We start from the raw sequence: 27,763 nt of genomic DNA, 5'->3' as shown, positions 1-27,763 counted from the left end.
TACAGATGCGAGAAATTCTAAATTCAAACCTTTACTTTTGGTGTTGAGCCATTTTCCTGCATGCACAATTGGGCTTGTAGCTAACTATAAAACCTAGTACAAACTTGGTAGTTTTGCTAGGAACAATTGGGAATTCACAAGGGACGAACAGTAACTTGTGTCAAGATAAATACAATTCTGTTACATAACTATCTTAAAAAGGCAGAAATATGAAAATGACCTGTGTGTGTTTTTCTGTGACGTTGCAGCTCATCACTGCGAGTGAACCGTTTACCACAAAATACCCAGTTACACACAAAAGGTCGTTCTCCTGTGTGCCAGCGAAGATGAGCTCTAAGATGGGATGTTTTGCCATAAGTCTTTCCACAACCTGGAAAATGGCATATATGCTGTTTCTTCTTGCCCAAGTTACTGGAGGATCTGAAGAAAAATTCAATGAAAGGATTACTAAAGCATTTCAATTCTATTCTTTGAATTATGTAAATGTTTAATGTTATTTTAAAAATTCCTGCAGATTAAAAAGCAATCAAAATCAATGATACCCATGTGAAAATGCAAGTGATTGGGAAAAGAACAGTAAGTCGCGTTAAAAACATTTTTCACACGGAGAGTGGTGAATCTCTGGAACTCCCTGCCACAGAAGGTAGTTGAGGCCAGTTCATTGGCTATATTTAAGAGGGAGTTAGATGTGGCTAAAGGGATCAGGGGGTATGGAGAGAAGAGAGGTACAGGATACCGAGTTGGATGATCAGCCATGATCATATTGAATGGCGGTGCAGGCTCGAAGGGCCGAATGGCCTACTCCTGCACCTATTTTCTATGTTTTTATGTTTCTAAAAGCGACGCATTTTTCTCTCCAAACAGCAAGGAGTGCACTAAGAATGCACTCTGGAATGCACTAAGAGGGATGATTGTGGGAGTAGATAGTATCATACTGTTCCAAACGGAACTGGACAAAATATTTTACAGCTGTGGGAAGGATAGGGTAATGGGATTAGTTTGATTGCTCTTGAATTGAACTAACATGGACTTTCCGGCCTCTTTCCATCTTGTAACCTGTAGGTTCAAAAAGTGCAAAGTTGAGCATTTTCTGGAAGTAATCACGTTTAGATTTCAAAAGCAGCTGGCCGCTAAAACATTTTAAGCTGCATTTTACACTGCTGGAAATGAGTTTAAATGAGGTGCTTGTTTAAGCCTTTGCGGGTAATCTTACACTCTCAAATTTCAACAAGTCTACGCGAAATAAACAAAATGTATATTGATGATTAAAGAGGATAAACTAATTGAATTTAATGTACGGATTTCCATCTTTTCACAAGGAAGCACTTATTACCTCCATATATCCTGAAACTAAAAGGCAAATAAGAAGCACCCTGCAGGTAATTTAGTTCAGCACTGACCAAACAGTAGATGTTCACAAATCACATTAAAATATTTTTTGGAGCTGGCAGACTTTAATGCCAAAAAATATTTAATAAGGAGTTACAACAATAAAAAGGAACAAAATTAATTTAATTTTCACGTCAAAACGAATACTTGGGTCATTGATAATTAACAAGACTACTCATTCAAGGATCATTCACAAATTCTCGCTGGACATTCTCGAAGTCCAAACTGTTAGAAAGCAGCTAATTTCCATAACAGGTCCATAAAATTTTGAGGCAGCGAGCATAGTGGTGCTGACACAGACAAGCCAAAAGAAAATTTCAACATAATTAAAATAAAAGATTCTGTATTAAGCGCAAGCATACCTTCCCAAAACATCCTTGCAGTTGGGACAGGTACATGCAACTCTGCGAAGTCGTTTCCCTGGTTGATACTGCTGGTCATTTCCATCCTCATCCAGATTCACAGATACTTGTGCTAAATCACTGGAACCAAGGACTGTTGCATTTCTCACATTAGAATGCTGTGATGCTAGTTGCCACGATTCAGAATCGTCCTCTTCTTCTTTAATTTGAATATCTGGAATGAACAAGGTCATGTTCAACCATCAACTATGAATTTCAAGAAAACAAAGGTTCTTCTGCTAAACTTTCATCAACCATTATTGAAATACATGAATATTATTTTAGTCATTTTTTAATTTTCAAAAGTTTTATTGGCAGATATTTGTGTCTTTCCAGTATTACTATTTTGTAATTTTATTCATTAAAAAAAAAACTACTTTGCAAGATCAAAATTAAATGCATGTATTAGGACCCAAAAGAAAACTTTCTGGTGCGACAAGCTTTGTTTTTGATGTCCGAGATTGCCAATGTGTTTTCAGCAAAAAGATCCCCTCATAAGAAACAAATCAGTTTAATATCAAATGTTGTAATATTAGCTGTTTCTAAATGTAGTAATAAAGGACAAACAATTTCAGTCAACTCATGATTGGTGCATTGGACACCAATCAAAATTCTAATATATATTAAAACAACTGGAGATGCTAGAAATTGGAAATAAAACTAAAACACTAGGTCAGGCAGTATGTGTGAAAGGAAACATTAACATTTTGGGTTGATGGCTGCTGTTAGAAAAGGAAGTGTTGGAAGGAAAATGAATTTTAAAATGACTAAGTAAAAGGAGCAGATGAAAGAATGAAGAAAACATGGAGGACAGAAGTGATTAAATGTTATTTATGCCAGGTCAAAGGGATGGCGAAAGCATTCATGAATAATGAAAGATAGTTATTTTGAAGGTAGAAAGACAAACAGAAGACAAATAAATGAATGAGAACAGATTTAACAAATGGGTAGCTGGTTAACTTGGGTTTGTATTTGCAAACTAACAGGTGCTCTGCAAGACACTCGCCTAATCTGCATTTGATTTCCCCAATGTAGTGACTACCACTGTGAGCAGTAAATGCAATATAATCAATTGGAAGGAGCAGCTCCCCGCTTCATCCATAAAAATAATGGTTCTTGCTCCTGGGCAGCAAGAAGAAAGGTAAAAGTGCAGATGTAGTATTTCCTTTGACTGCTTGTGATAATGGCATGTACTTTGATGGAAATTGGTGAACTGGAGCATTCTGAATCGGTCCCTTCAAAATGCTGAAAGAGGAACATTTTGCTAGTAATATCACATTGCAGAAGATAACATCCGTTCTTGTTGGAAGTGGGAGACACAGACACAGTAAAAGGCCATATTAACCAAGCTGTGGAGAAGCATGGTTGAGGGAAAAAGGTGACAAATGAGAAGCACAATTGTGGACATTGGCCATGTAACAGAAACAAAAAAAATGGAATAGACTCCTTTCAGGAAGTAAGAAGTAAGGAAGTCACAGTAGCAAGATACATCGCTTCTAGTCGACAGTTGCGAGCTTTTGGTGGAGACGGAAGTTGAGGAATTGAAGGAAAAAGCATAGGCAAGCAGGATGGTAATTGCAGAAATGATTAAACTTTCTTGTTCAGGTTCTGGTTCTAAACCTGGGAAGCAGCAGCATAACAATACTGGATAAATAAAAAGGTATGGAGACAATCGTTGTATCTTGAAACTAGGAGAATTCCATCTTCCCACTGAGAGGTATTCAGTTTGGACAGATTCCCTTAACATACCTATTGCTAGAAAATGGGATCATCACATAGTAAAAAGTTGTGCACTGATTCTGCCTATGTAAAAGATAGATGAATAAATGACAAAAATATATTTTCAACCATCTTCCATTTGTAAAACATCCTGCTAGTTCTGCAAGCCTTCAAGTGTATATCATGCCTACATATTAGTACCCACATCATCAGTGTCCTCAGCAATTTGATGCTGTAGCCAAGTTGTTGAACGGAGATTGGTACTACTTAATAAACATACCCATTTACAGTTCTCAGCTGGAGGAGAATCATATCCTTCTGGTCAATGAGTAACTTACCATCTAGACTTCAGCACGAAACAGATCACCTAAATATCGAAGGTCACAAAGTGCTGGAGTATCTCGGCGTGTCAGGTAGCATCCCTTTAGAACATGGATAGGCAACGCTTCTAGTCGTGACCCATCTTACTCTGAAGGAGGGCTCTGACCCGAAACGACGCCCATCCATGTTCTCCAGGAATGGTGCCTGACCTACAGAGTTATTCCAGCACTGTGTATTTTTGTGTGAACCAGCATTTGCATGCAGTTCCTTGTTTTTACAACCCAAATATCATGCCTGGTTTCCAAGAAACATGTGAAAGAATAATTGGATTTTCTTGCAGCTCATAAATGTAATGTATTTGGTTCATAACAGTGTAGTGCCCACCACAACAGAATGTCTAGCAGCTAATCAAGTCATATCCATGCATAAAATGACAGCTAAATCTAAAGGAGACCTCCATTCTTTGTTTTAATAACATTTAAAGTCATTGTGGTAACCCAAGCCAAGTTGAACAGCATTCAAAGGAAATCTAATCTGATCACCAACACTCTGTCCAAGCAGACAATATGTTGGAAATAGCCCCTGTTGTATTGCACCAGCAGTTCAAGGGAATTATTTTCTTTCATTCACTGTAGACGATTAAATAATCAAAAGATGCGTGCTACAGCATGACACCAAATGAGCAAGAAATGAAGTTACGTTACATCAAATAGATACGGAAGCTAATACACAGTGAACACCTGAAATTTATAAGCACCAGGCAAATCTAGTTATTCCTCAAAGTGTTTAAAATTGGTGGTATTGTGGACAGTGAAGGTGGTTATGCAAGATTACAATGGAATATGGATCAATTGGGCCAATGAGCTGAGGAATGGCTGATGGAGTTCATTCAGTTAAATGCGAAGTGCCAAACGAGGGCAGGACTTATGCAGTAAATGGCAGGGCCTTAGGGAGTGTTGTAGAAGATGACTTAGGGGCGTAGATACATAGTTCCTAGAAAATGGCAACACAGGTAGACAGGCTGACGAAGGCATAATTTGGCATGCTTGCCATCATCTGTCAGGGTAATGAGTACAAGAGTTGGGACAGCATGTTACAGCTTTCGGCGGCACGGTGGTGTAGTGGTAAAGTTGCTGCCTTACAGCGCCAGAGACCCAGATTCCATCCTGACGAGAGGTGCCATCAGTATTGAGTTTATATGTTCTCCTGTGATCGCGTGGGTTTTCTCTGGGTGCTTCGGTTTCCTCCCACATTGCAAAGACGTAGAGGTTTGAAGGTTAATTGGTTTTGGTAAAGATTGAAATTGTTCCTTATCTGTCGGATAGTGCTCGTGTATGGGACCGCTGGTCAGCGTGGACTTGGTGGGTCGAAGGGTCTGTTTCCACGCTGTATCTCTAAACTAAACAAGACCCTTACTTGGATAGAAAGGGCAAACATGAACTTATTTGACACAAATAAAGCATGGAAAAAGGACACAATTTCACACTATATATAAATTCCCTGCTCCAGCTAAGAAACTTGAGCCAACGGTCAAAACTATGGACAATGGTTAACCTGTTACATGGCACGGAAATGGACTAATTATAATTTAGTTTAATAAAACATTTTTCTCAAAGTAAATTACCAGCAAATTGAAACGGTGGGCATAATATTTTGGAAAATTAATTTTGATTTCTATAAGGGAGAAAAGCAGAAATCAAATAAGCTAGAAAATTAATTTTAAATGTTCCCCATAAGAAACATATTTTTTGGAAGTTTAAGCACCATTTTAAACATTGATATAGTTTCAAAAGTGGATCAATTTCTTTAAACCTTCAAAATGTAGACTTTTTACTGGTCAATATGTTGTTCAAAGACAAAATGCACTATCAATTTTGCATGGGAATCTTTTCAATGCATTGTAGGCATCATTAGAAAAGCTAAAAGGCAGGAATGCAGGCCATCAATTAATAAATTTCAAAAGACGATGGAAAAACAGTTAGTTTCAGGCCAATCATCCTTCAAGATAACTGATTTTTGACCAAAATACTCTCCGCAGAACGCTGCCTGACATGATCAGTACAGGGTTAATTACAGTTAAATCAAAAGAAAAAGTTAAAACACAGAAGCATTTTGGTTTTGTCATCGGGACCACTCCTTGGTTGTTCATCACTGAATTGGACACAGCATTCAAGGAATGTTATTTTCTATCCAAGCTGACATCATGTACAACTTGGGAAGGAAATGTGCAGGTGATGACATTATCATGCCTACTGATTTTGTCCTTTTAGCAGTAGAGGACACAGATATGGGAAATATTATCAAGGAGCCAAAAGCAAGTAACAACAGTCCAGTGCTAAAATGGAGGCACAACAGACCTCAGATGATGGATTGTACAAAATGACGAAAGGCTAGATGGGCTGAATGTATGTGGGAAGGGACTGAACTTACAGCTTAATGACATGGGATCAAGACAGTCTCTCCCTTAATGTCAGCAAAACTAAGCAGCTGGTCATCGACTTCAGGAAGCAGGGCTGAATCCATCTCTGTATCAACAATGCTGAAGTGGAAAAAGTCAGAGCTCACGATACCAAATGTAAATATCACCAACAATCTGACCTGTTCCAACAACATTGATGATACAGCCAAGAAAGCACACCATGCCTCTTATTTCCCCCAGAAGACTAAGTAAATTCAGCATGACTCTTACATCTTGCATACTTTATATGAGTACGGTATGAAAAAATAATTTCACTGTAACATGTCACACGTGATAATAATAATGTACCATTCATTGATTGAGATAAGTAGAGATGGGCGAGTGCTTCAAGTTCCTTGTATGACTAACACCCACCACATTGAAGTTATGGCCAAGAAAGCATACCTACGCCCTTATTTCCCTGGAAAAATGAGGTTTGGCATGTTTCCAACAATTCTTATCAATGTGAAGATTCAGCGTAGAAAGCATCCTATCACGATGCATCACGGCTTGGTTTGGCAAAAGCTCCATCCAATGCTGGAAGAAATTGCAGAGTTGTGGATATCGCCTGGTTCATTACAGATACCAGCCTCCAAACACCACCCACACCAATCAACACCTCATACTGCTCCCGTAAAAATAATCAAGGACAATTACAACTCAGGTCATTTCCTCTTCACCCATCGCCAATCAGGCAAAAGATGCAAAAGCTCAAAAGCATGTGCCACCACATTCTGGTATAGCTACTTCCCCGCTGTTATCAATCGACTGAACGATCCTCTCAAAGACTAAGGGTGTATTCCTGATCTCCTAATTACGGCCCTTCAACATTTTAGTTGGCCACACAAGTTCCTTTGTAACTGTGATGCTACAACTGTAGCTCTATATTCTATACTCTGATATTTGTATTTTTGCACAACCTGTTATACTTGTGTATGGCTTGATTGTACTCAAGTACAGTATGACAACTTTTTCACTGCATCTCGGTACATGTGACAATAAGCAAATACCAATTTCAACAGATGCACCATAGAAAGCATCCTGTCACAGCAACTGCTCTGCCCTAAACTGCAAGAAACTGTAATCATGCATGTGCTTAGTCTATCATGTAGACCAGTCTCCCAGCCTCTCACCCAACCTCCCCCCTCCCAACCAATTAGATTCCAATATATTTCATGCTGCCTTGGAAAGGCAGCCACCATAATCAAACACTATTCACGCCCCCCTCAATTTCTCTTTTCCCCTCACCCAGGGACGGATGATACAAAAGCTTGAAAAACCTAAGGCACAGCTTATTTTCTTTTGTCATTGGATCCCTTAATGGACCAGACATTTCATAAGCCAAGAATATCGCTCTGATCTTACAATCTATCTCATTGTCATTCATAATACCAATGAAGATATCACTATACTGCGGACTGGTGCCATTTAGGTGGAAAAGCTTTGGCAGATCAGTGAACAACTCTCACACTTGTTTAAGATGTGGGGGTGGGGGAAATGGAGCACAAAGAAAAGCCATGCAGTCACAGGGACAATGTACCGACCACACAAACACACAAATTGCAGGTTAGGATTGAACCCGGATTACTCGAGCAGGGAGTCCACAACTCCATCAGTCATGTCACAGCACCACTCCAAGATCGGGCTTGGGTCACTATACTGTAGACCTTCCAAAGTATCAACCTGGCAGTGAAATTATCAACCTTCAACAACCACAAGTATCTTATTTTGTACAAGTTGATCCCATTTAGTGAGGAATTTTCCCTGAGATTCCCTTCAACCTCTACCTTTATAGAGCTCTTTGTCACCATGCTATCAAATGCTGCTTTGATCTCAACTGCAATCACTCTCTGGACATCTCACTTGCATTCAGGCTATAAATATAGCTTAATCCTAAAAATCCTATGCCTTATTCTGCCAGGATCTATACTCCTCAGCCACAAAAATGTCTTCCCAGCATTCAATAGAGTCCTTTAATTTTTTTTAATCTGGTTCAAAAATATTCCCTCCCATTCTGCTACATTCAAGTGAAACCATGTCTAGTCTACTCAATCTCCAACACAGTAATACCATCACCCCTGGAAATAATCAGGAAATTTTCATTGCATTCCTTCCATGCCAAGTACATCCATTCTTCTTAGGCAAGGAGACACACAATACTCCAGGTGTAATCTCATCAAGGACTACTGATGCAGGAAGACATCCTCTATGCGAATTAGATATTTAGGACAGCATACCATTCTGCATCTTACCTGCACGTTCATACTACACGCCGGCTTTGTGTGACTAGTGTGCAATTACACATATTTACCTTGAAATATCTACAGTACCCAATCTCACCCCATTGAACACTTTTGTTTACACACCAAAATAGGCTACTTTGCATCTTTTCACCACTGACTTTGTCATATCAATTGAAGCCTTTGTTTCCTTCTCTGTACTCAAAATTCCATCTAGTTTAATATTATCACCAAACAGAAGATACACAAGCATTAAAGCACCTGAAGCAATGAACATTTATCTTTGCACTTTGAAATCTGCACAGCAGTGCTTCCCTAAGCTGCTGTTGTGGAGCTGAGATAAATAATATCTAATAATTATAACCATTTGTACAAGGAACTACAACCAAGATTCAAGATAGTTTATTGTCATGTGTCCCAGATAGGACAATGAAATTCTACACTCTAGTCTACACTGTAGTCACTCTACACCTCCGTCCCCCACCAGGATGGTCTCAAAGCCCTTCGGTTCTTCCTCGACCAGAGAAACAACCTATACCCAGCTACTGACACTCTCCTCCGCTGGTCCTTACCCTCAATAACTTCATGTTTGACTCCTCCCATTTCCTCCAAATACAAGGCGTAGCTATGGGCACATGCATGGGCCCCAGCTACGCCTGCCTCTTTGTCGCGTACGTCGAACAATCCTTGTTCAATACGTACCAGGGCCTCATCCCCGACCTCTACCTCCATTACATCGATGACTGCTTTGGTGCCACCTCCTGCACCCACACACAACTGACCGACTTCATCCACTTCACCACCAACTTCCATCCGGCACTCAAATACACCTGGACTATTTCCGACACTTCCCTACCATTCCTAGACCTCACTATCTCCATCGCAGGTGATAGACTTCTGACTGACATCCACTATAAACCCACTGACTCCCATGGCTATCTGGACTACACTTCTTCCCACCCTGCTTCCTGTAAGGACTCCATCCCCTACTCCCAATTCCTCCGTCTACGCCGCATCTGCTCCCAGGATGAGGCGTTCCACACCAGAGCATCTGAAATGTCCTCATTCTTCAGGGAACGGGGGTTCCCCTCCTCCACCATAGATGAGGCTCGCACCAGGGTCTCTTCCATACCCCGCTACACTGCTCTCTCTCCCCATCCCCGCACTCGCAACAAGGGCAGAGTCTCCCTAGTCCTCACCTTTCATCCCACCAGCCATCACACACAACAAGTAATCCTCCGTCAGTTTCGCCACCTCCAACGTGACCCCACCACTCACCACATCTTCACATCTCCCCCCATGTCTGCCTTCTGCAAAGACCGCTCCCTCCGTAACTCCCTCGTCAATTCTTCCCTTCCCTCCCGTACCACCCCCTCCCCGGGCACTTTCCCTTGCAACCGCAAGAGATGCAACACCTGTCCCTTTACTTCCCCCCTCGACTGCATTCAAGGACCCAAGCAGTCGTTCCAGGTGCGACAGAGGTTCACCTGTATCTCCTCCAACCTCATCTATTGCATCCGCTGCTCTAGATGTCAGCTGATCTACATCGGTGAGACTAAGCGGAGGCTGGGCGATCGTTTCGCCGAACACCTCCGCTCGGTCCGCAAGAACCTACCTGACCTCCCCCTTCAACTTCCCCCTCCCATTCCCCGTCCGACCTATCTGCCCTGGGTCTCCTCCATGGCCAGAGTGAGCAACACCGGAAATTGGAGGAACAGCACCTCATATTCCGCTTGGGGAGTCTGCATCCTGCGGGCATGAACATTGAATTCTCCCAATTTTGTTAGCCCTTGCTGTCTCCTCCCCTTCCCTCAGCCCTCGGGCTGTCTCCTCCCATCCCTCAGACCTCAGGCTCCTCCTCCTCCCTTTTCCTTCCTTCTCCCCGCCACCCCCATCAGTCTGAAGAAGGGTATTGGCCCGAAACGTCCCCTATTTCCTTCGCTCCATAGATGCTGCTGCACCCGCTGAGTTTCTCCAGCATTTTTGTGTACCAATGAAATTCTTGCTTTGCTTCAGCACAACAGAATATAGAAGGCATGAATACAGAACAGATCATTGTGTTCATATGCCATTGTATAAATATATACACACATGAATGAATAAAACAGATAAAGTGCAAATAAACAGATAATGGGCTATTAATGTTCAGAGTTTTGTTTGAGTGGAGTTCAATAGCCTGATGGCTGTGGGGAAGTAGCTGTTTCTGAACCTGGACTTTGCAGTCTTCAGGCTCCTGTACCTTCTACCTGAAGGCAGCAGGGAGATGAGTGTGTGGCCAGGATGGTGTGGGTCCTTGATGATGCTGCCAGCCTTTTTGAGGCAGTGACTGCGATAGATCCCCTCAATGGTAGGGAGGTCAGAGCAGATGATGGACTGGGCAGTGTTTACTATTTTTTGTAGTCTTTTCCGTTCCTGGGCGCTCAAGTTGCCGAACCAACCCACGGTGCAACCGGTCAGCATGCTCTCTACTGTGCACCTGCAGAAGTTAGAGAGAGTCCTCCTTGACATACAGACTCTCCGTAATCTTCTCAGTAAGTAGATGCGCTGATGTGCTTTCTTTATGATTGCATCAGTGTTCTCGGACCAGGAGAGATCTTCAGAGTTGTGCATGCCCAGGAATTTGAAGCTCTTGACTCTTTCCATCATCGACCCATTAATATAGACGGGACTGTGGGTCCCCATCCTACCTCTTCCAAAGTCCACAATCAGTTCCTTGGTTTTGCTTGTGTCGAGGGCCAGGTTATTGTGCTGGCACCATTTGGTCAGGAGGTCGATCTCTCTTTTATACTCCGACTCATCTCCATAAGCGATACGTCCCACAACAGTGGTGTCGTCAGCGAACTTGATGATGGAGTTCGCACTATGACCAGCTACTCAGTCATGAGTATAGAGTACAGCAGGGGGCTGAGCACGCAGCTTTGAGGTGCTCCCGTGCTGATCGTTATCGAGGATGACACCTTTCCACCAATTCGAACAGTCTGCGGTCTGTGAATGAGGAAGTCGAGGATCCAATTGCAGAGAGATGCGCAGAGACAGTTCTGCGAGTTTGGTAACCAGCTTGGATCGGATGATTGTATTAAATGCCGAGCTGTAATCAATGAATAACAGCCTGACACGAGTAGCATTTTTCTCCATTCCCAACGACTTGTCTCAATAGCACACTATTCAAACATGGCTTTAGGGTCGTGGGTGATCGCCTCAGTGATTGAGCTCTTGGCTCGTGTTTGGACTAAAACCATGATGTGGTCTCTGGCCAAACAATTCCGTAAAAACCCAATTATGTACACATGAGCAGGTTGCTCATTAATGTTGAAGGCATCTTCCATCATTTTACTGATAGTCAACAGATGAGATAGCAATGAAACAGAGGTCTCTTTTTTTGTATTCAAACAAGTGTCCACCATTATCAGAAGGTTGCTAGTTTCATAACAATGTCTGGATACCTTTCCTACAGACAAAGCTCATTCTGAGCAGTTATCTTCAGGACAGCAGCCACAATATTGTGTGGTCTTGCAGCCTTCAATGTATCCAACATTACCCATTTATTTTTTCTTATGTGAGGCTAATTGAATTGGCCAAGGACTGGCTTGTGACAGTGGAGTCCTCGGGAGAAAGTAAATATGGATTAACCCAACACTTCTAGCTGAAGATTGGTTTGCAAGTAGAGTCATAGAGTGATACAGTGTGGAAATAGGCCCTTCGGTCCAACTTGCCCACACCGGCCAACATGTATCAGCTACACTAGTCCCACCTGCCTGTGCTTGGTCCATATCGCTCCAAACCTGTCCTATCCATGTATCCGTCTGTTTCTTAAACGTTGGGATAGTCCCAGCCTCAACTATCTCCTCTAGCAGCTTATTCCATACACCCACCACCCCTCAGATTTCTATTAAATAATTTCCCCTTCACCTTGAACTTGTGTCCTCTGGTTCCCGATTCCCCTACTATGGGCAAGAGACTCTGTGCTCTTAGCTCTACACGTCTACATCTCAAAATCTTTGATAAACCATTAAGAAAATAATTAAATCAACTGGTATTGAATTCCAAAGCATCTGCACTATATTTTACTTCCAAAAAAGTAAAAAATAAAGCAAATATGGAGCATTTCATTACACAGGCATATCCCAGGTTGCATGCGAGCTTCGTTCCCGAGAATTAGGAGATTGAGAGGGGATCTTATAGAAACTTACAAAATTCTTAAGGGGTTGGACAGGCTAGATGCAGGAAGATTGTTCCCGATGTTGGGGAAGTCCAGGGCAAGGGGTCACAGCTTAAGGATAAGGGGGAAATCCTTTAAAACCGAGATGAGAAGAACCTTTTTCACACAGAGAGTGGTGAATCTCTGGAACTCTCTGCCGCAGAGGGTAGTCGAGGCCAGTTCATTGGCTATATTTAAGAGGGAGTTAGATGTGGCCCTTGTGGCTAAGGGGATCAGAGGGTATGGAGAGAAGGCAGGTACGGGATACTGAGTTGGATGATCAGCCATGATCATATTGAATGGCGGTGCAGGCTCGAAGGGCCGAATGGCCTACTCCTGCACCTAATTTCTATGTTTCTAAATTGCCTGTAGAACAATTTTTTTTTCTGCAAGTACTTCAACTTGTCTTTATCCGCACTGGATTTCTGATGAGCATGGACGGGATGCTCTTGAAACTTACTTCTACTGTCCAAAAATGGCAGGTGGTTCTAGGAATAATACAGAAGGTGCAGGATCAGTTAATTCCTAGGAGGAAGAAAGATTCCAAGGGGAGAAAGACGACCATGGCTGACAAGGGACGTCAGGGACAGTATAAAAATTAAAGCGGAGAAGTACAACGTAGCAAAGATGAGCAGGAAACAAGAGGATTGAGTAATATTTAAAGAACAACAGAAGATAACCAAAAAGACAATAGGGGGAGAAAAGAAGAGGTACGAAGGCAAGCTAGCCAAGAATATAAAGCAGGATAGTAAAAGCTTCTTTAGGTATGTGAAGAGGAAAAAAATTAGTAAAGACCAAAGTTGGACCCTTGAAGACCAATGGGGAACAAGGAAATGGCAGATGAGTTGAACAGGTACTTTGGATCCGTCTTCACTAAGGAGGACACAAACAATCTTCCTGATATAGTAGTGGCCAGATGATCTGGGGTGACAGAGGAACTGAAGGAAATCCACATTAGGCAGGAAATGGTGTTGGATAGACGGATGGGACTGAAGGCTGATAAATCCCCAGGGCCTGATGGTCTGCATCCCACGGTACTTAAGGAAGTGGCTCTAGAAATCGTGGATGCATTGGTGATAATTTTCCAATGTTCTATAGACTCAGGATCAGTTCCTGTGGATTGGAGGGTAGCTAATGTTATCCCACTTTTTAAGAAAGGCGGGATAGAGAAAACAGGGAATTATAGACCAGTTAGCCTGACATCGGTGGTGGGGAAGATGCTGGAGTCAATTATAAAAGATGAGATAGCCGCACATTTGGATAGCAGTAACAGGATCGGTCCGAGTCAGCATGGATTTACGAAGGGCAAATCATGCTCATCTAATCTTCTGGAATTTTTTGAAGATGTAACTAGGAAAATGGACAAGGGAGAGCCAGTGGATGTAGTGTACCTGGACTTTCAGAAAGCATTTGATAAGGTCCCACAAACGAGATTAGTGGACAAAATTAGGGCACATGGTATTGGGGGTAGAGTGTTGACATGGATAGAGAAGTGGTTGGCAGACAGGAAACAAAGAGTAGGGATTAACAGGTCCCTTTCAGAATGGCAGGCATTGACTAGTGGGGTACCACAGCTATTTACAATATACATAATGATTTGGATGAAGGGATTCAAAGTAACATTAGCAAATTTGCAGATGACACAAAGCTGGGTGGCAGTGTGAAAGGTGAGGAGGATGCTATGAGAATGCAGGGCGACTTGGACAGGTTGGGGGAGTGGGCAGACGCATGGCAGATGAAGTTTAATGCGGATAAATGCGAGGTTATCCACTTTGGTAGCAAAAATAGGAAGGTGGATTACTATCTAAACGGCGTCAAGTTCGGGATCTGGGGGGTTCTTGTACATCAGTCTATGAAAGTAAGCATGCAGGTACAGCAGGCAGTGAAGAAAGTGAATGGCATGTTGGTCTTTATCACAAGTAGAATTGAATATAGGAGCAATGAGGTCCTTCTGCAGTTGTTAAGAGCCCTAGTGAGACCACACCTGGCGTATTGTGTGCAGTTTTGGTCCCCTAATTTGAGGAAGGACATTCTTGCAATTGAGGGAGTGCAGCATAGATTTACAAGGTTAATTCCCGGGATGGCGGGACTGTCATATGCTGAGAGAATGGAGCAGCTGGGCTTGTACACTCTGGAGTTTAGAAGGATGAGAGGGATTCTCATTGAAGCATATGAGATTGTCAAGGGCTTGGACACGCTAGAGGTAGGAAACATGTTCCCGATGTTGGGGGAGTCCAGAACCAGGGGCCACAGTTTAAGAATAAGGAGTAAGCCATTTAGAACAGAGATGAGGAAACACTTTTTCCTCACAGAGTGGCGAGTCTGTGAAATTCTCTGCTTCAGAGGGCAGTGGAGGCGGGTTCTCTGGACGCTTTCAAGAGAGCTAGATAGGGCTCTTAAAAATAGCGGAGTCAGGGGATCTGGGGAGAAGGCAGGAACGGGGTACTGATTGGGGATGATCAGCCATGATCACATTGAATGGCAGTGCTGCCTCGAAGGGCAGAATGGCCTACTCCTGCATCTTTTGTCTAATGTCTATTTTTTTGCTCAAGATTCCCACATCTGCAGTTTCTTGTGTTTCAACAATCACCTTCACAACACCAAGCTTAATTCTACTAAAGTCCAAAGGATGCTGCTATAATTTATAATCAATTGGTGATGGGATAACATTTGTATCCCAAAAATCACCCGACAGAATCTCTTTTCGACTACCTTCAATGCTTGTACATCCTTTCTTAAAAGGAGAACCAAAGCTCGGCAGTATGCCTTACCAAGAAATGTACATTTCTAATAAAACCTTCCTATTTCAAACTAATAGCGTAGCAATAAATGCCCACATGCTATTTAATTTCCTCAGCTGCACACTTTAACTTTAGTTTTATACAAAAGAATGCTTTGCATTCTGTACTCATTTGCAGTCTCTCTACATTTAAATAGACTTTTGATTCCTCCTACCAAAGTGCAAGACTCACACATTCCTATATTAAATTCCGTTTCAGACAACTTATTCGACCTATCTATGTCTTGTTGTAGAACATAAATATCCTAAGCAAAGCACACACTTCTATCTACATTCTTCATGTCAACAGCAAACTTGGTTACCGTACCAAAATAAGGAAATGCAGACGACGGTTTACAAAAAAGTGTCGGAGTGACTCAGCGAGTCAGGCAGCATCTCTGGAGAACATGGATAGGTGATGTCACCTATCTATGCTCCCTTCTCCAGATGGCAAATAATTGAGAGATGGATCTTGGGGGCCTTCGACCAATTGAGATTTTAGCCTAAAAGAAGAACCCATTCATTTCTATGGTCTTCAAAAGGATAACCAAACAAATCACCAATTCACATTAACACGCTTCCCTCAATATTGTGGACTTTTTATATTAAATTAACTTTCCATTTGTTTTATGATCATTTATAAATGATCCAATGTGTTTCTAATTAAAAGCTACCTTCATGTTGTGCACAGAGGTGCAGGTTAGGTGTTCCTCAAAAATGACCCTCAACACATTTTTCTGTAACTCAAAGCCACTCCATCAAGTTCAAGTTTCATTTATTGTCACATGCACCAATTGGTACAGTGAGATTTGAGTTACCATACAGCCATACGAATAAAAAGAACACAGCACACGATAGAATTTAACACAAACATTCCCCACAGCGGAATCAACGTTTCCCACTGAGGGAAGGCGATAATGTTCAGTCATCTTTCTCTTTGTTCACCCGTGGTCGGGGCCTCGAGTCCTCCGCAGTCACCACTACGGACGGCCCGATGTACAGGCCCTCTCGCCGGGATGATTGAAACTCCGACGTCGGAACGGAAGAACACACTCAGCGGCTTGGAGTTTCCAAATTGACCGCTTCCTACTGGAGACCGTGGCTTTCGAAGTCCACAGGCCAAGCTGGGCGGAGCTCCAACACTGGCTATCCCTGGCAAAATATCCCAGGACTCCGCGATGTTAAAGTCAGCACCGCCCACAGCTGGAAGCTCCGCAGACCACAGCTCCATGGTATTTTGATGCAAATGCATCAAAAAACATTTGAAAAGAATTGTAAACATTCACTTTTTCCCCCCCACATGTGCAAATGTTATTCATGAATATCAAATACTTGGGTAGTGATTTATGAACTCAGTACGGATTAATTTCTATTACGTGAATTGCTGGAGTCGCCTTATCTTAACTTTTTTAGACTACTTTTATTCTATTAATAAATAATTGATTTAAATGTTAGTCAATTGAAAACTAAAAAAACAAAAAACCACATGCTTTGGCACAAAATAAATTCACAACCAAACATAACCTGTCAAAGGCTTTCTGGGTCCAAATGGAAAACTTCAGCATTACATGCTTTTTCAGGCCTCTCTAAAACTCATTACTCAGTTCGGGGGTGCAAAAAAATTCAGCAAGATTTTCCTTCCACATCTCGGCGCACCGCCTTGAAGCGAAAAGCGTTGAACTAACAGACTCAGGAACACCTTCTTCCCCTCTGTTATCATAAATCCGGGTAATTCACCACTACCGCTCTGCAGACATTGGATTTTGTTGAGCATACCTGGGGTATCTTGGTCAGCAGAGGCAAGTTAGGCGAAAGGGCCCGTTTCTGTGCTGCATGATCCTATGACTGTCTGTGGAACTGATGCGCTACAATGCAAAGAGCTATATTCTGTGCGCTGCATCTTCTCCGTTGCTCTATCTACTGTGCTTGAGTTTAGCCTCATTGTAACTACAGTATTATCTACAGCATACATAACAAAGCTTTTCACTGTGCTTCAGTACACATGACAATAATAAACCTAAATTTGGAACTGCAGGCCAACCTTAACACAATCCAGGACATTCTGTTGCCTTCAATAATCTCAGCTTTCATCAAATTGCTTTTCAACACACTGATTCAGTTAACAAAAGAACATGAATAAAATTTCAGTAGGAATAGGCCATTTGGCCCCTCTAGTCTTCCTCTCATTCAAATATATTCATGGCTGGCCTTCGCCTCCTCTCTGCTAATTCCCTGCAGCATTTACATCCCCAATCTTCTGGACATTTGTCTATTTACTCCCTAAATACCTCCAAGATTTCACTTTGACAACCATCACGAACTACAGATATTGACCAACTTAAGAAAATTACTATGCACTAGATTCAAATGATAATAATAATAATAATGCATTTTATTTGCTGGCGCCTTTCTGGACACCCAAGGACACCTTACAGGACATAAAATCACAATACATTTATCAATATTAAAATCAAGTTGATTAAAAACAAAAAACAAAAAACCCAAAAAATACACAAAACATTTTAAGTCATTAAAATCAGGGTGAACATGGTGGAAGTTATGTCGGGTATGCTAATCTAAACAGGTGTGTTTTGAGTTGTGATTTGAATTGATCGATAGTGTCCAGGTGACGGATGGGAGGTGGGAGAGTGTTCCAGAGACGTGGGGCAGAGCAGCTGAAGGCTCTGGCACCCATGGTGCTGAGTCTAAATGTGGGGACAGTTAAAATTGCAGCTGAGGAGGAACAAAGTGACCGGGAAGGAGTGTATGGTAGCAGCAGGTCAGCGAGGTATTGGGGAGCAAGGTGGTGTAGGGCTTTGAAGGTCAGCAGTAAAATCTTGTAGTTAATCCGGTGGTGCACAGGGAGCCAGTGGAGCTGAGTGAGGATGGGTGTGATGTGGTCCGATGATCTGGTGCGGGTGATGATCCGGGCTGCAGAGTTCTGAATGCATTGGAGGCGATGAAGAAGTTTATTGGAGGTGCAAGTGAGGAGGGCGTTGCAGTAATCGATGCGGGATGTGACCAGAGCGTGGATGAGGACTTTTGTATTGTCTTTGGAGAGGGAGGGGCAGAGTCTGGAGATGTTGCGGAGATGAAAGTATGCAGAGCGTGTAATGACCTCTTATTATATATTTGTGAAACCTTGCTCAGAATTCTCCCAGTTAGGAACAACATCTTCCAGTCACGACCCCTCAGGATCTTAAGTGGGCATAAAAGCTAAAATAGTCCACCTTTAGATTCCTTACACTTTTACACATTGTCAAGTTTTCACACATCACTCAACCTATTTATATCCCATTGAAGGGTCACAATATCTTAAAGGCACAAAATTGAATCTGAAGAAGGGTTTCGGCCCGAAACGTTGCCTATTTCCTTCGCTCCATAGATGCTGCCGCACTCGCTGAGTTTCTCCAGCAACTTTGTCTACCTTAATTGCAACATGTATTCCCACATATTTCTCCATCATCGGATATCCTATACTCTGCACCCTCCTCCAAAGACGTGTTATTCTGACACTGGTTATTACATCAATTACCAATCAATAACACACTTCAAGATCCAAGCATGTTTTAATTGTCCAACAATCTACCAACAGAAACAGGGAAATTCTTTCAGGCTTTCGCTTAACAGATAATATAATTATCAAAACTACAACGAATTATTAACTGTAATATTCGCTAACCACAACAGCTCATAAACCAAGGTCCATAGTGCAGCCAAAGCATAATCCATTGAAGATCATAGTTGCCGAGTGTACTTTTGCTAATGTGTAGTTTTCAGCAGCCTTATGGTTGTTGGGAACAAGCTGTTCTTCAACCTGGTTTCAGGCCTGTTTGATGAGACCATGGCCAGGGTGTGGATCTTTCATCTTGGCTGCCTTTTTGAGACATAGCCTCCTATAGATCGCTTTGATGATGGGGTTGATCAGTATCTGTGATGGATCAGGCAGTATCTACCACTCTCTGTAGTCTCCTTCATTCCTGGGCATTCAAGTTGCCAGACCGGGCCTTGATACAAGCAATAAGTATGCTCTTCACCATACACATGTAGAAATTTAATAACGTGTTCAGCAACATTCAAAATCTCCGCAAACTTCAAAGGAAGAAGCGTTGATGAGTTTTCTTTGCGAATGAGTTGACGTGCTGGATGCAGAATTGATTTTCAAATATATGCACACCCTGGAAATTGAAGCTCGTGTCCCTTTTGTGGATCCCCAGCTTCCCCTTCCTGAAATCAACAATCAGCTTGTCCGTCTTGCCGACTTTGTGAGCAACATTCAGATTATCAATCTCCCTCCTGTACATGACTCATCATTATCTGTTATTCCTCCAGCAACAATGATATCATGAGCACATTTAAAGATGGTGTTAGATTTATGTGTGGCTTTATAGCCATGGGTGAAGAATGAATGAACCATGTCACAATGAAATTCTTTGCTTGCATACCCAAGGCCACACAAAGATCGTCGACAAAGTATGCCGCGCCAGGTCCTCCATGGTTCTTCTCCCCTCTCCCTCTCCCCACGCTGGGTCCTCCTTTGTTCCTCCCATTGGCGGCGGTGTCCCCCTCGTCCATCAGTTGGCGCTCTCATCGACCGCCGCACCAACCTCTCCACTATTGCTGCCGGGTCCTCTCCCGATGCCTCTGTGGTGCCAACCTAGGCCCCAACCGCAGGAGAGTAGTGCAGGGGACAGAAAACAGCTTTGAGATGCTCCTATGCTGATAGTTATCAATCGGGCAGCGTTGCTGCCGATACTTGAGCTATTACTTGGTTTCGTCTTGTTGGAAACTATGGAGTGCAAGCCCTGCCACAGCTGCCAAATGTCCATCTCTCCCAATGTCATGACCTCTTCAAACCATGACATCCTAAGAAAGGTCCAGACATGAAACATTGTTCCAGCACTGTGTTATACACAAGATTCCAGCATCTACAATTCCTTGTGTTTACTGTGACCTCTTTTCTTGTATGTCCCTCCCCATCCCCTCCCTCTCTCCACCCCTCCCTCTTTCTCCCTTGAGCTCACCCACCGTTCTGTAAAATCAAGGCCAATCCCAATATAACTTCAATCCCACTGGTAACCTTTCACCACTAGGCTTATCCAGAATTCTACCATTGCTGAAAAATAATCAAAGGCTCAACTTCCACTGAGAAAGAGAATTCCCAAGACTCATTGTTATACAAGAATCTTCCTGAACCCATTGTTCTGTGACCCATAGCTCTGTGGCCATAGCACTATGTTTAAAGCCCATAGCGCTCCAGCAGGATGGCGTTATTTTTAGAACCCATAGCACTGCAGCAGGCAGCTCGTCATTTAAATTCCTACGTGTTAAACTGGCAGCACTCTTTTTAAACCTGGTGCGGGACAGGCAGCAAATCTGGAGAGAAGGAATGGGTAACGTTTCTGGTAGAGAACCTTCGTTAGATTGAACTGAACTCCGTATTTAAAATCCGTATTTACCAACACAAAATCGTACATCCGTATTCTAATCGCATTTCTATATAAAATACGGAAAATCCGTACTACTTGGCAGCTCTGGATGAGGTATCCCAATGGAATAGTCTGGAACATTGATGAAAAGAGCCTTTTTTAAAAAAAACGTCTTTGTCAAATCATGTCTAATGTGGCACGGTTTTCCCCAAATTGGTCATGTCCTCAGATGTTTAATGGCATCAATAGGCAGCATTTGCATTTCGATTGTCAGAACCTGGCTCCCAGGATATACAATTCTGCCTGATGAGCCCAGTTTGTCTAGTAATTTACTTGTTAGGCCACTTCAAAACACGGTTAAAAGAGAAAACCAGATTACTGCAGGGTAGACAAAATTATCCGAGAACATTTCTTTGATGAAATTAGAATAGATTTTTGTTTAAAACAAACAATTCAGGAAATTCACTATAAAATTACCAATTCCCTTTCAAATTTCCTATTTAAAAAACCCCAAAACATGCTGGGTTATGGACACTTCAACTCAAAACCCAAAATATAGATTCAAAAGTCAATATACATGTAAATATTAATTTGGCATGACAAATCCCCCCCCCCCCCCTTCCACTATTTGTAATTGTTCTTATCAGTCTTGTGCCTTTGGTGTCATTCATTACAATAATGTGTGGGTATGATAACCAGACCAGATTTGATTTGATTTGTGTACTTTCCGACTTACAGGCAAAAATTAACGAATGGACATCTGTAAAAACAGAATCAGGGATGGCCTGTGCAACTTAAAACTCCCAAATGTTGCAAATGTTGCAATGGAATCTGAACTTGGCATCTTTGGGTCTTTATCTTCAACTGTTAAGAAGAACAAGACCCATACTGTTCATATTGAAAATTTTAATTGCGGGTATCAAGGGGGAAAATGTCGGAAAACCTGTTGATCAGATAGGTCAGTTTGGGATTTTTTTTTTTAAATCACCTAGAGCAGTTAGTGTTCAAATAGCATCTACGAGAAAGTGCACCAGAGTCAACCTGGAATGTAGATGAGAAGCTAAAAATGCTATCAGCATTTTGCTACTCTGCTTGCCTGCCAAATGCTCAACTTGATGAAGGACAATTGCCAACATGTCCCGTCTCCTTGCCTTAAGAATGACTCAATGGATTATCGAATCAGTCACCTATTATGAAACTGTTACCCTGCAGCCAGTATATTTGTATTCAGCAATTAATGCAGTCTTACATAGAAACATAGAAAATAGGTGCAGGAGTAGGCCATTCGGCCCTTCCAGCCTGCACCGCCATTCAATATGATCATGGCTGATCATCCAACTCAGTATCCCATCCCCTGCCTTCTCTCCATACCCCCTGATCCCTTTAGCCACAAGGGCCACATCTCTTAAATATAGCCAATGAACTGGCCTCAACTACCTTCTGTGGCAGAGAATTCCACAGATTCACCACTGTGTAAAAAATGATTTTCTCATCTCGGTCCTAAAAGACTTCCCTCTTATCCTTAAACTGTGACCCCCTAGTTCTGGACTTCTCTTGATCTTTCTATGCATGGGGTGCCAATCATTAAAAGGGACATCTTTAATTACTTTGCATTTTGTTATCATTTCCATAGGCCACAACTAAATGGAGCGGTTTCCATAACAGATTTCAGATATGCGACCAAATTGATGTAATAGTAGCAACAGAAAGACAATTTTTTGCAACTTAGACATCATCTAGTCAGCATCAAGGCACTGCTGCCTGATGCCTAGTGCACTTTATATTTGACACCACAAATTGTCTCCCCCCTAATAAAAAAACCCATCTGAAGCTTAACTGGTAGAAAAATATTTTGTTCGAACACATTGTATTCAAATGTTCTGACTGTCAAAGGTCATATGACAATTTGGTATAATTGTGCCAATCAGTTATTAAATTGAGAAAAAGTTCAATCCATAGTACTTTCTAACTTCAAACCTAAAACTATAGAGCATAGCAAATTTATGCTGATATATTACACTACCTCGTATGATGTTTTTACAGATATATTAAGTGAATATTTGAGATATATAATAAAATAGGTGACAGTGAACTGAAATCTAAGTGTGTTCTTCCATAATACTGAAACACTAGTTTAAACCAACAAAGGAATTGCAAATCTTATCCATCCAGTCATGTGGATGGTAGGTTCTATCCTCCTCATGAAGAACATCTCACACATTCAGTGTTCAATTTTGCAGCAGCACTTGAAAAATTGTGGCATTATGCCACACATCTGCAGACAGTACATAGTAAAAGCAATCCACAAAGGCATGGAAAAATAAGATTTATACATTAGTGACGAAATTAGGATAGTGCAATACATAATTCAGTTAAAATACTTACTCGAATTGTGTGTACCTTGTTGCAATTGAATGCTTGAAGAGGTGAACGAATTCACAGTTGCTGTCTGTAATTGTGGGCTACTAACAGTTAATGGAGCTGGTGCAATTGGAGTCAATGCCCCACTGGATGATACTTGGCCCAACGTAACGGTATGCACCGGCGTAAGAGTTATCTGCTGCGTTGGTGCATTCTGAATTTGCACATTTTGCAAGTTCTGGATGTTCTGCACCTGAAAGGTTTGCCAAGTAATTTCTCCAGATGGAGTTAACGTAGGGGCTCGTAATATCAGGGAGCCTGCATTTTGGATTACTTGCAGTTGAAGATTCTGCAAAGCTTGTTGAGGAACAGCTTGTGCAGTAATGGTTTGTCCTCCAATTGTCTGTATCGCCTGCTGAGGAATATTCTGAACAATTTGCGGCTGGACAGCAAATTGGTGATGTGACTGAAATTGAAGTTGATGGTCAGCTTGTTGCGAGGGCGAGGCTTGTAGATCATGTAACTGTGTGTGATCAACAGTAGATTGGTTCAAATGAAGATCAGTTGTCTGTATCTGGTCAGAGGTTGCAGTAGAATTACGGCTCAAAGTTTGATGTGCACAATCTATATGCCCATCTGAAACAATCATATGACCCACTGATGTTGGCACATAGGAAGTTAGATTAGTGTTAGAATCACTAGAAGCCGAGTTCTGCACTGCTACAGAAATCCGTTGTTCATCTGTCCTTGCTGAGGTATTTATCGTAGTAATATCTTCTGATGAAATAGGAATCATCTGGCTTGAAGTGGTAATTGCTGTAGCATTACTCTGAGTCATGGACTGTGAAGTAGGTGTTCCATGAGAATCAACATCAATATTTCCAATGGGCATAAAAGTAACATTTCCTGTTAATCCAACAGGAACATTAGTGAGAAGCTGCGTTTGACTGGGATAAGTCCCACCACCATATGTGACTCCTTGGATTTGCAAAGGGACATGTGCATTACTCGGCTGTATCTGGACTGAAACACCCGGTGACATAATATTTTGGGTGGTTAGGATATTGCCTGAAGGAGTCTTACTGCCAATTAATGCTTGGTTGGTGCCAGGAATAATTTGAATTTGACCATCACCATCTTGCTGCAATGCTGCTTCTGTATTAGACGAGGCTAAACTTAGTTGCAAGTGTTGCCCATCTCCAGTCTGAATTTGTGGAATAACTTGATACTGAACACTAGGAACTGCACCTGTTGCATCTGTCGATGATCCTGGAGCGACCGCAAACACATGTTGATTCTGCAAGCCTTGTAAAACATATTGTCCACTTGTTGGTACAGAAGCATTCACAGGGGATTCTGGAACCTGCCCAGTAATTTGCACAAAATTGCCTGCGTTATCTTTTGTTACTACAGTGGATGAAGTTATTAGCTGCCATCCATTTGACGCTGCCAACTGTGCAGAAGCTAAATCAAGCGGCTGAAAGGAAAAGAAAAAGATGCATTTCAATATAACCGTAATATCACATGTTACAAGCTTTGCATTATTTGCTTAGAAATTCTGTGAGGGGGAGGGGATCAATTAACCAGTATCAAATTTGATTACGGCAAATGGATTTTTACATTAATTCCTTACAGCATGTAAACTTTCATACCAGCATTCACAGCCAACCCAACATCACCAATGCTATTGTGTCAATTATATGGCGAGGTACCTCTGAATGTTTACTCTCATCACCGACAGCTCTCTACATCTGATCCTGGGGGAACACTTCAGGTCACTAACAACTCTATTCTGAAAACCACAGATGTCTATCATTTGCCCCCCCCCCACCCCACTTGTAACTCCTGTTGGTACCAGAAATATAGATCTATGGTTACAATCAGATCAGCCAACATCTTACTAACAGCCAGGGGAGGTTTGCAGGGCAAATAGCTCCACCCTTGTTCTACTTGTTTGCTCAATCACATCCTGACATCAACCGTCAAAGCACTGGTCACCATTATTTTTTTACTCTTAACTCCTCCCTAACCTTGCTCCTTTCACCCTGGTATAGATTAATTCCAAGGGCGATACATCTGGAACAGTGACACAACTTGTTGCGCCTCCTTACTGCCCTTCTCTACCAAAACCACACACGATCCAGGGTGTTCGTAAAATGATAAGATAAACTTAGCTTCACTTTGTAACTAACTTTTAAAAACTATTCCCTGATTCCCCTTCCACTGTCACCTGAACAACATCCCGGATCAAACCCAGGTCTCTGGCGCTGAAAGGCAGCAACTCTACCACTGCGCGGCCCTCTGCCCAGATCACAGCCTTAATCCACCAAAGATCGATTATTGGTCTTCTCTTTTTTTCCTTATCTACCTACTTACTCTCAACATCACAACAAAACACATTTCAAATAGGCTGCCAACATCCAGCTTTATCTAATCATTACCTCCCTTCAATACTTCAGCTGTCTAATTTGTCACAATGCTGGCCTGATATACAGTATTAGATGAGCTAAATTGACCAAACAAGTTATCTTTGTGCCCAGTAAAATGTCCCGCCATGGACTTTGCACTTGGAACTGTCCGATACGGAATCAATAATTTAGTGCCCATCAAGATAAGCTTCTAACCACATTCTCATTCCAAGAATCATTTCACTTAGTGGGTACAATAAATTGCAGGTGCTGGAATCTTGAACAGAACACAAAGTTTACCTCCAAGGGTCAGGCAGCAAATCTGGACATGCATAGGCAACGTTTGGGTCGGGACCCTTCCTCAGACTCATCTCACCAAATTCTGCCCCTGTATCAATTCATCATCATCCAAAATCTTCATCCATACCCTTCCTATCCAGACACTTGGTCAATCCAATCTACTCCTGTTCTTTATTTTCTATGTTCTTAAACTCATGTCTGATTGATCACAATTTTGGACCAAAGCTTTGATGTTTTTGCAGGACTTTCACAGGAAGCACCATTCGTTCATCACTCCTGTACTACACTAGCTCCTGGTTTTGCAATGCCCATGATTTCAAGTCTCCCAAAAGGCTTAACTCGCCACAATGTTGGTTCCCCCTAGACTTGCATCCCCAATGTGTGTGTGCTCATCAAATATCTGAACCTTTATACATCATACATATTCATAGCTTTGCCTCGGCGTTCGTGCTTTCAACAACAGAACCTCCAGTCTAACAATTCTCTTAAACCCTTGACACACGCCTCCAAAGCGTTCCATAACTCCTCCTTTAACCAAGTATTTTTTTATTTGTATTCTATTCTCGAGATTCATACAAAGCAGCCACATCGAGTCAATTAATACATTGAGTTCCATGTCTCCATTGGATAGGATAGATTGTTCAAATTTATTGCAAGTATTTTTATTAATCCACATTTCAAAATGCAATAGATTGCTTCATTTCATGAAATAATATATTTGCATGCTAAACATAAATACCATTATTACGAATACAGCTCTCTGCTTCCTCTCATCATCAACATGAACCAAAGAGTAGACTTAACCAATGGGCAAGAGCACGTTCCCTTGGATAGGCACAACCCATCCACATTCAAGAGTAATACCGTCCAATCTCCTTAATTAATGCTTTAGACATTGGATCCAATACCTGGATAGTGACACCTACCACAATGGACAGAAATAGTAGATGCACAAAGTCTTTAATTTAGACTATGCCTGCAGCAACATAACACGACTACTCTTCAGTAACCTATTCTTATGGACAATAAAGTAAGGGGACAACATTCTTTCCAAGTCTCTTACCCTGTCACACAAGATATTGTTACGCATAATTATTGCTCATTGATAGGCGTTATTGCATGGATTGAGGATTAATAAACGGAAAGAGGGACAACGGCCTTACAATAAAGGTAACTTTCATAATGATAAGATTAATTAGTGGGTGCTGCAAGGATCGCTACTTGGGCTGCGGCTACAAAGAATCTATGTTACCGACATGTATAACATATTCAGTCACCTCCAAGAATTCTGACTATGCAAATATTAGTAGATTGCACATCCCCCTTGTCAAGAAAAAAGGAAAGATGTATTATTATCTTAACAAGATTAGTTTGAGGTTCTTTGTATTAGGTTCTTTATGCACAATGAATGTAACAAACCGATGGAGCAGACACTTAATTGGAAAGTCATACTTTAATGCAAGTAAGTCAGATACGAGAATAAAGAAGTCTTGCTGAAATGACAAAGTCTGAAGAAAGGTCTCGACCCGAAATGTCACCTATTCCTTCGCTCCGTAGATGCTGCCTCACCCGCTGATTTACTCCAGCATTTTTATGTACCAAAGACCATTGGAAAGATCACATAGGAAGTATTTTGTGCTTTTGATATCCTTGGCCAAGGATGTATTTGGTGCCAAATGCTTGTTTGTATTATGACATGTCTGTAAGTTTATAACCCAGAGGACCAATATCATTACTGATATTATCCAATAGATCAATGT

General features: G+C 41.8%; 1 protein-coding gene across 4 annotated transcripts in view; it reads right to left on the bottom strand.

The window, feature by feature from the left end:
• sp3a (sp3a transcription factor) overlaps positions 1–27,763 on the bottom strand; it is a 42,606-nt gene that overhangs the window by 6,208 nt on the left and 8,635 nt on the right. For 3 of the 4 annotated variants that reach the window (XM_055637959.1, XM_055637960.1, XM_055637962.1), the window contains 3 exons: positions 23,320–24,772; positions 1,752–1,965; positions 221–420 (listed from right to left, as the gene is read on the bottom strand). In XM_055637959.1, coding sequence (XP_055493934.1) covers positions 221–420; positions 1,752–1,965; positions 23,320–24,772 — 1,867 coding nt within the window. The remainder of the gene's footprint in view (positions 1–220; positions 421–1,751; positions 1,966–23,319; positions 24,773–27,763) is intronic. The other variant, XM_055637961.1, reaches the window with a different exon arrangement.

Source organism: Leucoraja erinacea, chromosome 7, assembly GCF_028641065.1.
Source record: "Leucoraja erinacea ecotype New England chromosome 7, Leri_hhj_1, whole genome shotgun sequence".
Taxonomy (NCBI): domain Eukaryota; kingdom Metazoa; phylum Chordata; class Chondrichthyes; order Rajiformes; family Rajidae; genus Leucoraja; species Leucoraja erinaceus.
Note: the sequence above shows the minus strand (reverse complement) of the source record. Positions and strands in the feature narration are given on the sequence as shown.